General features: G+C 40.1%; 1 protein-coding gene across 1 annotated transcript in view; it reads left to right on the forward strand.

Moving 5' to 3' along the window:
* The first annotated feature begins 8380 nt into the window (after nucleotides 1–8380).
* The window catches only part of EGF (epidermal growth factor), a 55527-nt gene continuing 51092 nt past the window's right edge, over nucleotides 8381–12815 (forward strand). The window contains exon 1 of the mRNA XM_064417209.1: nucleotides 8381–9019. Within this exon, the coding sequence (XP_064273279.1) occupies nucleotides 8893–9019 (127 nt within the window). The 5' untranslated portion in view covers nucleotides 8381–8892. The remainder of the gene's footprint in view (nucleotides 9020–12815) is intronic.

Consider the following 12815-nt stretch of genomic DNA (forward strand, 5'->3'; position numbering starts at 1 on the left):
GTGTCTGGTGAGAGGTTGGGATGTGTGAGAGGTTCAGAATATGCTTCTGCATCTTGGTAACTTCAGCAATGTGTCAGGTAGAGGGAAAGCCTCTTGCAGTATTGATAAATGAGTAATAGAGAAAATGTTCCTTATTAATGTATTTTGAACCTATCCCAAAAAATGTTATACCAAAAAAGTCTCTGAGGCTGTTTATTGAGGGGACCACAGATGACTGAGATGTTGAGCAGGGTCAAGGAGCCCATGGAAGTGCAACTGAATGGTCTTCTTTTGTCACTGTACAAACCTGGTATGGATAAATGATCACTGCTGCTGCAGACAAATGAAAATTCTCCATGGTTTTTTGAATTCTCCTTACTAGCCATCAGCAACCTCTGCTCTGCCCAGCACATTGATGCAAGAGAGCTTTTTTGGTTTATATGCAGGTATTTCGTAGCAATTCCACCATCCTCAAAGTTCAGCAGTTTATGAGAAACAGTGCTTCCAGCTGCCATTAAGTTGCCACTCACAGAATTTAGCACATCCACTGTGTGCGTAATGATGCTGCAGAAAGGAAAAGTGACTGCCACTCACAAAGTAGCACACCGAGTCCTCCTTTGGTGTAGGCTGAATTTGAGTTGTGGAAATGCTGCTTCTCAGTAAGTCTGCAGTCCAGCTGGGCACAGAAAGCTGCTTGGAGTCCAGCACTCCAGAGTAGTATTTCAAGCCCTAGGAACATTGCCTGAGCACTGACTGCCAAGAACTTTGCTGCATCAAAACGACTTTACCTATTCAGCTACTAAATAGGTACTGCGTTACTTCTGTGAATAGTTTAGTTGGTTAGTGAGGAGGAGAAATCCTGGCAGTTTTGGAGGTAAGTTTTTATGGTAAATCTGTCTATGTTAAGCACATGAAGCTAAGATATGGCAGTATTTTCCTCTCTGTGCATTAGTTTGCACAACACATTTAATCTGATGAATCCTAGTAAAGCCAGAGAAATGTGAAAGATAAATGTTGTCATTTATTCATTTGGGTGCAGCAGCAGCAAGAGTTCTCAATAGCCAAGTATCAGTACAGGCAAACCACTGAGCATTAAATGCTTATAAGACTTCCCTCTCTTGAAGGGTTCTGCACTTAATAGATTGTTCTCCATCTTATTATAAAACCATTAGTAATAGCTGCATGCTTGATCCATGGAACACTGTGCCTTGAATAATCTTTAACTGATAATTTCTGAAGGTGTTATTTCTTTATTGATATAAGTGAAGAGATGCCTGTTTTGGCAGTAGAGGAGAAGGAATACTGATGCCAATTGCTAGTGTTTGCTGGTGGAAACTCCTGTAGACTTTGGATTGGGAAAAGAAATGACCATGTTGTACTCTCATAAAATGGCACCTTGTTGTTTGGGACGGGTGTACGAGAGCATGACATGAAAACCATATCCTGGGGCCTTAATCAGCCTGTCCTCTTTTTTGCTGCTATGCTTGTTACTATTTTCTAATAGATTAGAAATATTTTCCAATTTTTTTCTTATTTCACAGTGTCAGGCCTAATTTAAACTATACATGGTTTAAAAAAACATACTTAAATGGGCCCTGAAAAGCATATGATAGTGATATTCTCTTACCAAAGGACCTAATTGCTTTTGATTTCTGAGGGATAAAACAGAAATGTACTTCTTTAAGCTGTGTTGATGGTTAAGGTAAGAATCTGTCATTTCCATAAGGTAGGCCAGGTGCAGTGTTTTTTATGTAATTGGTAGGAATTTGATATCAGTGAGCTCAGGATCAGTTTCTCCTTCATGACTGAAAACAAAGAGCTGTCACTCTGGGAATTTCGTCCTGGAATGTGAAGGTAAGTCTGTGATCCAGCAACATTTGAGGAGAGTCACTGCCCTTAATCTGTACATTTTGCAGCTGTGAGTGGCTGTGAGCATTGCAATGCAATGTAAGCAGGAATGAGTGTCTTTGGCTTCTGTGCCAACACACATAAGGTAGGCACTTCTGTAAGTCTCTCTCTCTCAATACATAGATTGCAACAGAATTTTAGTGTTTGCCCCAGATATTTTGGTGTGGTTGTGTTTCTTCTGACACGTCCTGCCCTGCCTGCCAGCCCAGCTCTAAATAAGGCAGCCAAATGCAAACACACAAATGGAGAAGTCTCTTCACCATTGGGAACGCAGACTCCCAGAATAGATTTCCTGTGCCCCTCTCCCCTTACTGGAGTCTTATTTCATTTTGGAAAACTGGGCACCTATGGCTAATTTGCAGTGCACTGCCCAAGAGGTACAGGATCTTCTCCGTGCACATTGCTGAGGAGAATTTGTGTGGGGGCTCCTTTTTAGTCTTTTCCTAACGCTCACTTGTAATACTATACAGAACGGCCTTGAAATACTCTATTTTTTAAATAAAGATGCTGCAATAGGTTGGGTTGCATCTTATAGATGGTGATGGTGATCTTGGGTTAGATAATGTATTCATAATTATAGCAATTTTAGTTTGGTAGCTTGTGAAGTGACTTGAGAGTGTGGAGCATTTTTTATAAAGTGTATGGGGCAGTGGCCCTCAAAAATGCTCTAATAGCACTAATAGGAATTTTGTTATAATAAACCTAGCTTGCACTTTGAAAAAGATAAGTTTCTATAATACAATGCAATGATTTTTGGTATAAAAGCACTACAAACATTAACATACCTCCTTTGAAGGAAATGTATTTTTACTGTGCTTTTCCATACAGAAATAAACGTGTATTGCATTCTGAGAATAACAAGTTATATTTAGAAGTTTTCAGTGCTTTCCAACACCCCTGTACCTCTGATACAATTAATGTACAAATCCAAATTAATTTTCTCTTTTACCTTGTATTTTATGCCTAGTTTGTTCTCTCTATATGATTTTAGCAGGAATAAATGAACAACTAATTTGCAATTTTGAGTGCAACAGGCAAGAGTCTTAGTGTACTTTATAACAGCTGTTAAATTAAATAACCTTTCTTCATGTAAAAGGAAGCATTGGGCCATTTGCACAGTGTGCCAGAATCACTCAGGAAGCCTGTGGCAGGGATGTAGGTGTAATGAAGGAACCTCTTAATATGCTGGGCGTATGGTTACAGCACATATCCACATCTCCATGCATCCATAGGCATTTTATTTTGCAAAGCCTGACTGTGATTGATGTCACTGCTGTTTTCCTAGCCTGGTGTAAGGCAAAGACTACGCCAGCCAACACATGCTGGCAATTGGAGAGGAGGAGAGGAGGTAGCTGTAGCTTCCAGGAGTCTCTTCATTCACCCTTCAGCTGGACAGACATTGCTTGTTGTGTGCAGCCAAGGAGACACTCTGTGAGAATGGGTGTGAATGCTAGTGAGAACTTTGCCCTCTGTTTGTTTGTTGCTTATACAATCATTTTATGCTGCTCTATTGTAAAGTTATTTCCCCCATTCTTAATGCTTAGCACAGTTCTTAATTCTTTCCTAGTCAGTCCCTGAGACCAAGCCTTTGTTAGGTCATTTCAATTTCTTCAAATTTACTGTAGAAATAATAAAATTTTGGACCCCTGTAGGTAGTCTCAGGGGTTCCTGTAGTGCAGTAGTGTTTTACAGGACTCCAAAGGGAAAATGACAATTGCAAGGAATGGTTTCTCCCCTTCCTGAAATCACCACTGTCAGTTGAGTCTGACCTGAAGCCTCCATATTCACACTCCAACCAACAATATGGAATCTGTTCAAGGCTTTGAAGTACAGAACCCTTATCTGAAAGCTAAATATAATGTGGGTTATTGCTTGTGCTTAATGCCCCAGCCTTTTTCCCCATTGCTCTTCTCTCCTTGTCCCTGTTTAGATGGAGAGCTGGCAGCTGTGGCCTCAGGCAGGGTGTGTTTGGTAGCTGCAGCATTTGGATGCCAAGTCCTGGGATATCACGCTCACGGAGGCATTTGGGTCTGTGATAGGCTCTGGCACTGCTCTGCCTGCAGCTGTGAGGCTCCCTGAGGTGCTGTCAGGTCAAGCTGCCTCCTGCGTGGCAGAGCCCTTGCTGACCACTCTGTGCCAACTGCTTCCCAACTTGGTATAAGAAATCCACTCTGGCCACTGTGGGTAGGGTCTGACCCCCATTTATTATTTTGCTTTTGTTCTATATTGCACCTGTAAAATTGTCTCACACAAGAAATGCCATTATATCAAAAACTTGTACTTGTAAGTGCAAGTTTACTTTCAGCAGGCTCTGAGCAAATACTTCAGGAGGTGCTTAATGCTCAAATATCTACTAATCAGGAAAAAGTTTCTTCCAGAGATCTCTTGAATCTATTCTGTGAATTGTAGGAAAATTTAACATTCCCAGGAGCCAGAAGTGTATTTTACTATACCTGCTCTTGGTTGCCCACCAATTTACCAGAGAATCCCTCTGACACCAGCTGCAAGGGCATTTGTAGGAAAATAATGGATTTCCACAAAGAGGATGTGGCTTGCAACATGCTCAGGATGTCATTGCCTCCTTCACAGGGTTTGAGTATGGCAGCAACTTTGAGCATCCTGCAACCTGCTTGCAGGAGCTCAGTGCTGGGTACTGGCAAGGACTCAATTCTCTCTTGAATTTCAATTCAAGACTGGAAGTGTCTTCAATCCAAGACAATTCCAGTCTTGGATTCACCTCAGATGCTTTTGCTGGGGAAAGCTGACTATAACAATGCCTGTTTCTACTCCTATTTGTTGTCCATCTTGTTTGATTCTGTCTTTAAGGTGTGCTAGACAGATGTAAGTTTATGGAGATGTGGGTTTGTGTGGATGTGCCAAACTGCTGCTATAGATGCACCAGGTGAAATGGGGTTAATTGGACAAAGTGAACAGGATTGGTAAGTGCAGTGATTCTGTTCCACATAGCCAGCATGGCAACTATGAAACAAAACTATAAAATGTTCCCTGCTCTTTGTTCTCTGTGGTCACAAGAAGAATAAACCATCTGAAAAGGGCTGTAACGAGGTGGAAAAAGTTGGCTAAAAAAAATAAATTTAATTGTTGACCTCCCCAGGCCAGAACTTATGGGATGAAAAAAGTAAAAGTAGCAATATCTGTGATAGATGGACTTCAAATAAGAGCCTATGGACTGACAGATAAATTCCTAATTTCTTACTGGTATCAGAGTAAATGGTGAGTGCTCAGGAACTCTAAAAATTAATGAAATTAGATTTCAACCAGTGCCTTTGTTCTGAGATCTGCTAGAGCAGCTGTTCTAGTATGTGTACTAGGGAAACAGCTATCCTTGGGATAGAAAGAGCAAAACACACAGAGAGGATACATTTTTAAACTCTGATAGTGAACTAATGCCATACCTGTTACTAAGATCCTTTGTGAAATGCTCTCACATAGCAAGCTGCATAGATCTTATTCATGGCAAAAAATGACTTGCTTTATCTTCAGTTTTGTTTCCACCTCAGAGCCAACTGGCTGTTTCAACATGCTATTTTAACTGCCCCTTCATGTCTGTTAACATAGAGGCCTGAAGTAGTCATCTAACATTGATAAATGTCATTAGTCAGTAATGTGCTATGTGGCTTCCCCAGAATGTTTCACTCTTGTTCTGGCTGTCGGGATAGGAGAGAAAGCACATTTAACTTTCTTTCTGGGTCCTTCTGTGGATTCCAGTGTGGTCTAGCTGATGAAACAAGCATTTACTGTATAGCAGCTGGTGAAAGGTGCCTGTTAAAATGTTCAGTGTAAAACTGCTTTGAAAAAGATACTATTGCCTATAGTTAACAGTATGCTTTAAACACAGATTATTTAAACTTTTTCTTTTGCTTAAGATCAGTTTGAGTAGGAAAAAATGCAACCATAGCAGAAAAATTATGGTACTCAAACTTCCAAAAAAATCCGGTGGATATTTGTCATTATGACCTATTTGCTGTTAGGTCATAAATGTCTTGAGTCAGCAAGTCAAATTCAACTAAATTCTTCACATTTGATGAACTGGGATTATTTTAAGATCATTGGGACTGATTCTGCAGCGACCCCTGCAAATTGGACTGTAGAGCTAATTTGGTCTAATTTATCATATGAGTGCCAGACTAATGTAGATTGCTGTACTTAATACCTGAAGGTGAGCACAAAAATTTGCTTTTTAGAAACTTATTTGAACAACTTGTGAAATGCTTTATGACTTCAGGTGTGAAGGAATTATTGTGAGCAGTATGCTGAACCAACTGGTGAAAAACAATATGTTTTAAAAGTGTAAAAGCCGGATGCATTTAATACTTTATTGAGCACTTTCTGGTTTGTTGTAGGGGGAGGTGATTGGTTCTATGCACTTCCAAATGGATAGTTACCTTCTTTGGCCTAGATCACATCATATCATACTGTGGGTTTCGTAACTAGTTCTGGTCCAAGTTAAATTTGGGGTTTAAGGGTAAAAAAAAAATTATTCCACTATTAAGATCTTTTTTCTTCCTCTTTTTAAGCCATTCCTTTACTTCTAGGATAGTAAAATTAACAATTTTATTAACTGGTCTCTACCTGGCTAAACTAAAGGGTTCTCTTCCTTCAAAAAATGTTGTGGGGGTATTGACATGCCAGACAGTTCTATATTTATATTTAATTTAGAAGGAAAAAAAATTCTGGGATGTGCTCTGTTTTGTAAAGGCAAATGTGGAAATGGAGCAGTGGGGGAAGATTGAGGGAGATGTTCAGAAAACATGTGTGTAAATGAGAGATGGAAAGAATGTGAGACAGAAATTGTTTCTGAGTTTTAAAAGGAAAGGGAGAGCTTATTCACTTTGTCTCCTTCAATAAGTTTGTCTGAGTCTGCCCTGGAAGAGGTCAGGGATGTGCTGGGATGGCCACCCTCACGGTCTGGCAAACATTCTGCTGGTGGCTGCTCACAAAGAAGTGACACATTCCTTTTAAACTGTCAGGGATGCTTGCTCCCAGCTTGAACAGTGAAGAAAATTGTGTGAGGAGGAACTGATGACTGCAGAATTAGTAAAAGAGGTTCATGTGGAACATACCACAGTTCCTGAGCGGGATCCTGTAATCCTAGATGGGATGGCATTATACTGTGCTTTCACATTGTTTGCCCTTTTGTATTCCCAGGGACTATTTGGAGAAGCAAATGCTCTTTGGCATGAGTCTGGCCCTGCATAATTTACATTACTGTTATTGTATTTTATAGCATAGCATGTGGGATAAAGACTGGGTTCTGAACAGAGTGTATAGAAATGTGGCTGCCATTTGTCAGTCTGGATTTAATTGCAGGGGCTGTAGCAGTGAAGGTTGAGAGACCAGAATGTGCCTGCACAGAGACAGAAACATCAAGAAACTGCTACTTTCAATGAAGAGTGGCCCAATTCATAATCAGGTTTTAATCCTGCTTTCTGACACTACATCTGGAGTCCTAATGATTCAGACAAATATGGGGAGGGGAGAGGAGAGACAGAACTTGTACAGTAGTAGGTACCTTCTGATGCTGCTGCTGTATCCAGCTGTTGTGTGAGTATTCATTCCAACACAACATTCCAGAAACAATTTTTGAAAATTAAAGGAAAGAAAAAAGTGGCAGAACCAGATTGCCTCACAGTAGTTAGCTCAACAAAGCCTGGCACAGGCAACCATTTAAACACAAGCTTAAATCTCAGCACTTTCAAAATTCAGTAAATCTCAGAAGCACAAAGTTATGCTTTTGCTTTAGAGCTTTGCTGGTCTAGGCTGATGGAGTGGGAAAAGGAGGTATTTTCAATACTGAAGAATTATGAGCATCTGGAATTTGTCTAGTTTTTATACCTCAGTGGAACAGGTGTAAAAGAGCATTACACCCCAACAGCAGCCTTGTGCAGCATCAGTGTCCATGTAAATGACTGCAACTTCTGTGGGTGATACAGGCTGAGAACACATTACCCCAGTCTCTGACACCAGCTGTTCTTCTGGAAATGCATAAGGGCCAAATTCAGACCTGAGAGAGAGTTTCAATTAAAAATTACAAACACATACCCTGGATCAGAACTTGACCTTAAGCTGATTTGGATTTCCAGTAAAAATATATCAGAGAAACCAGAGAGATTTTTTCTCCTGATTTTTGCATGAAATGTTTTGATGACAAAATTAATTTCTGGTGGTAAAACACATGGTGCTATTAAGAGGAATGCAACCAATTGAAAATGAACATGAAAAAATTGAATAAATTTGCCTACAATCTCTGTGGAAAAAATCTAAGCTGGCAAGCTGCAGGTACTTCTCAAGCAGGAGGCGTTGCTTTTCTAAAGAGACTGTATTTATTATGGGTGGCTGGGTATCTGCATGCTGGCTCAGTTCCCTGTAGTAAGGAACTGACCACATTACTATGTGCAAACACAGGGCTCACTCAAGTGGTACTAAAAAGAGAAGAGGTGGGGCAAGCAGAGCTTTAAAAAGAAAAGAGGAGCCCATCCAAGTCGGGATGTAAAAAACAACTGCGTTTCGGAGAAGGACGGTACCTGGAGATTTTGCTCCCTGCGCTCCATTGAAAGCTGTGCTGAAGAGCTTTCTGAATTCTCTGCTTTAAAGATTTAAACAGCAGCTTTGTTGCAAGGAAATTTGAAGTGATCCTTGGCTTTTAAGCTGTGTTAAATTTGTGGCAAGAGTGTCAGGCATTTCATACTTGGCTTCCAAAAGAGAAAAAAAAAAAAGAAACGAAAGAGCAAGAGAAAAAAAGCCCTGATGTGTGTGGGGAAGAAATCTCCCAGGAATTTCTTCAAGGTTGTAGTCAGACACAGTAAGGTCTAAAGTGACAAGAAAAGCAAGGCAAAGATAAAACTTGAAATTGTGATAAGATGTCAGAGTCTAAAGTGACAGATTGCAGAAAACTTTTGGGATTACACGTGCTCATCTTGTCTTGGATATGACTGAATACAAGCTAGTTTTTCTCTAGTGACAGCTCAAAAACCCCTCAAGATTATGTTTCTCTTCCTTGTTGTGTTTTTGCCAGTGGCTTTTAAAATTGGTTTTGTCAGCCTCTCAGCTCTGCAGCACTGGAACTGTCCTAATGGATACAGATTAAATCCTGAAAACTCTGCTTGTGTAGGTAAGTTGCTGAGCATTCCCAGATAAAAAAACTGCATTTATGTTCTCTTAATTTAGCTTTATAATTTTTGAAAGGTTTTTTTACAGATTGCTTGTGTGTTGTACTGGCAGAATTCATAAATCAGCTTCTCAATATCTGTTGCATTTCAAAATGAACAGAACTCCTTTTTTTTTTTTTTCTTTCAGAAATCAGACTTATCTGTTGGTTTAACTATCAGAAAGCAGAATAAGTTTTCATATGATCATTAAGAGATATGAACTGTTCTCCAGTTACCAAAAGTCCTTGCTATAGTTTTAGTGTCTCCACAGTTTCAGTACATGAGCATGCATGTATTCATGCTTCAATATGTAAATTTTGAGTACAGGTGTATTTTTATGTTTCTGTATACATATATGAAGAGTGTTTTAATGATTATGTATTAGTATGCATTTAGATGTGTGCTAGATAATTTTAAAAGCTATTTTTAATGCTTATTATTACATATAAGTGTATGTGCTCATGCTAATGTATCTCATACAATACATGAATAGCAGGTGTGCTTAATACTGCGGTAGGGAGGTCTGGGAGAAATGTGCAACACTAACATTCCTGTAATCACCTCCATAAAATGCAGGTTCCTATTTTTTAGGATGACAGGACCCTTCTCCCTCCCCTTCTACTGTGAGGTCAAATTTTTTCAAGAAATCCAGAGCCAATGAAGTTGTGAGCTTTGCAGCTGGGAGATGAGGAAATGCTCTGAAAGGATTCAAGCAGCTCCTCATACTTGGAGTTAATGATTTTGCCTTGGATTCCTTGGGCTTCAGAGGCTCTGACTCAGTTCTTGTCATGATTCTAGTGATGCAGTAACAGGTGCTTCCTCTGTGCATTCTGCCAAGAAACACCATCTCCTAAGCACAAAATAGAAGCCTGCATGTTAAATGATGTCAAATTGAGGGGGGAGGAGCTGGGCTTTCTTGTATACAAATTGTGAACCTGACTGAAGGTTTATCTGACAGCCAAACACACCTAGAGTGCTCCTACCCTGATGCTTCAGTTCAAACGACAAGCACACTTCTGAAATTAATCTCCATGTTGCCACCTCATACTATATTTGCTTCATGCTGAAAAGCACTCTCAAAGTGCACAGCACTCTCAAAGGGCACAGACTGGGCTTCCTTTAGGCAAACTTAAACCAGAGGGTGTCCCTGTAGGGATCATCTCCCCTCTCTGATGTTGGTGGCCATTTGGTCCATGGGGCCAGCCTAGGCCTGGTTCTATGCAAGTTCAGGCTGAAATACATGCAGTGGGTGTGCCATATCCTTAGAGGCTGTTGCTGTTTACACAGCCTTTCCTATGGATCCGTTTGCTAGCACGTACTTAGCTTCCAAGAGCTCTTTAGGATGTCCATTAGTTATGGCTTCTGCATTACTGGGTTTCCCAATTAAGAGCTCATATATAATGGGAGAATCCTACTGAGATGAAGGGAATTGCTTGGCTGTTGTTAAATGAGGCAGAAACCCACTCTAAATATTAATATGAAAAAGGCTGCAAAGGCTTTTCTTTTTCCCAGTGGACATATTTTGCGCATTGATGCATACTGCTCTTCCATTAACGAAGACATAACCAGCGCTGCATAAAGTATTTTCTGTTGAAAATTACCTGCTGTATGAATGAAGAACTAGATAAAGCACTGAAACAGATTGGCAAGTAGCTCAGCAAACTCTCCAAGAAATAACAGCAGAAGAAATCTCCTGCATAAGAGTTGATATTACTGTGACATACTCTGAGCAATTCCATATGACACAGAGTAAGTGAAAAATGAGAAGCATTACAGTAATTTTTCAATTACAGGCCGCTGGATTACAGGGGATTAAGCAAAGGTGAAATTTTGACATGAAATGTAAGACTGCAGGATGCTTTGGTGTAAGGGATTTCCCTTCCTCTTTCCTCCGTGTCCTGGGCTCACAAGTGATGTTCTGAGCAGAAGACCGGACGTGTGATATTCTAGTTCAGTAATTCTAGTTCAGTAATTAAGTGAGGCAGAGGGTGCAGTGGAAGCAAGTGGCAGGAAGCTGGAGGCAGGCTTTGAAGGTAATACTGGAGATAAAAGTGGTGAGTGGGAGATGTGATTCATACCACTGAACTGTGAACAATGACAGCAGGCTGAGTCGTGGCTTGGCCACCATTCTTGGCGAGCTGTAATAGATACACCAATTGCAAAATGTTCTTAATCATCTGAGGCTGTGGTGGCAACCTGCCAGCCATAAGGATTCCCCTGAATTGAGAAGGTGTCTGCTCTTTGTTAGTGAGCTGTTACAAGTGATACTTGCCAGAATGCGCGTAGGCTTTTCTAGATCCGTTTTCCACACTGTGGTTTAAGATGAAGGTCTAGGTCATCATACATTTGCTAAATAGCTTACTCCTTAATTAGTTCCTTTTATTTCTATGGATATTCAAAGATCACAGACCACCTCATCCTGTGGAAGTATAATGAAATTTAACCCTAAATGTCTCACATAATTTTATATAGTTATTTTAAGAGAGATTATTTGAATCATGACTTGTTATGATAAGAGAGAAGGGGCCTTTCTGAGGTGCTGTTAGTCCCAAAACAGCAAGCCTTATAGGAAAGAAAGTATGGGAGAAGAGATCACAAGGTCAGGCAAAACTTGACTGATGAATGAATACATCAATATATTGACAAGTTATGGCAGAATTGGAAGCACTTTTGCATTTTTTGACAGGCCATCTTGAATTAATAGCTTATTTATGATGCTGTGAGGACTGTGGATCAGTCACCTTTAGTAACTCATGTTTTGTAGAACCCAGTGGAAACATAGAACCTTCTACCTCTGAAAAAAATAGTCTGACCTACAAAGGAGCTATTATTGCTACAAAGGAAAAAAAAAACATGTGCATGGTTAATCCCAGGAGAGCTTTGATTTGTAACATATTTGACAACGTAAGCATAACACGGTGTACCAGAGTATGGGCCTGTGCCTGCTGGAATCAGTTGCCTGTGCCCTCCTGAAACACCACGTTAACAACAGTATTTTTTATTCTCTCATGGTGCACAGATGCTTAGATCCTCAAGACTGAAAAAGTTTTCCATGTTTGTCTGAAGAAGGCCATTATCAGTTTTAGAGTAGATATTAATGTCTGTTAGTCTTGGGCTACCCTCAGTATACATATGACCCTCTGGATACTGCAAGACTGGAAGTGTACTTTGGTTTCAGGGCTGACATGAAATACTGTGTAAGTTTGAAAAATGAAGAAAGATAATAACTTTTAAGACACCCAACAGTATTGTAAAAAAGTCTTGGAAAAAGGCAACACAAAAACCATATTATTGAGGTTTTGCCTAATCATAGGTTGTTAAACTCAGCACATCTCTACCAAACCCTGACATTAACTGCTGAGCCCTTGTCACTTCTACAGGGCCAACATGCTGCTCATTCCTACAGAGCTACAGCCTGCAATTGAAGGTGACAACTGCAGCTATCTAGGTCAGCTCTTTTGGTCACATGCTTCCTTCTGTGTGTCCAGCTTTACGCTTTTCTATCTTCCTGTTCACCTCTCTCCTACCACAGAGATGAAGAACGTAAAGTTATTAGTCTTTGTTTTACATCTTTAAATTCCCCTTAATGAACTAAATCCTGTCTTCAATTTACTCCATACTTCTGAAGACATGCTGTTAAAACTTCTTGTGTCTATTCTGAGAAATATGAAATGCCAAAACCTTTTTAACTCTCCTTTCTTTCTCTGCAAGCATCTCACGAGGAGCAGTAAGAGCCAAAGAAATGTGCAATTGTTCGCT

Source organism: Passer domesticus, chromosome 4, assembly GCF_036417665.1.
Source record: "Passer domesticus isolate bPasDom1 chromosome 4, bPasDom1.hap1, whole genome shotgun sequence".
Classification (NCBI taxonomy): Eukaryota; Metazoa; Chordata; class Aves; order Passeriformes; family Passeridae; genus Passer; species Passer domesticus.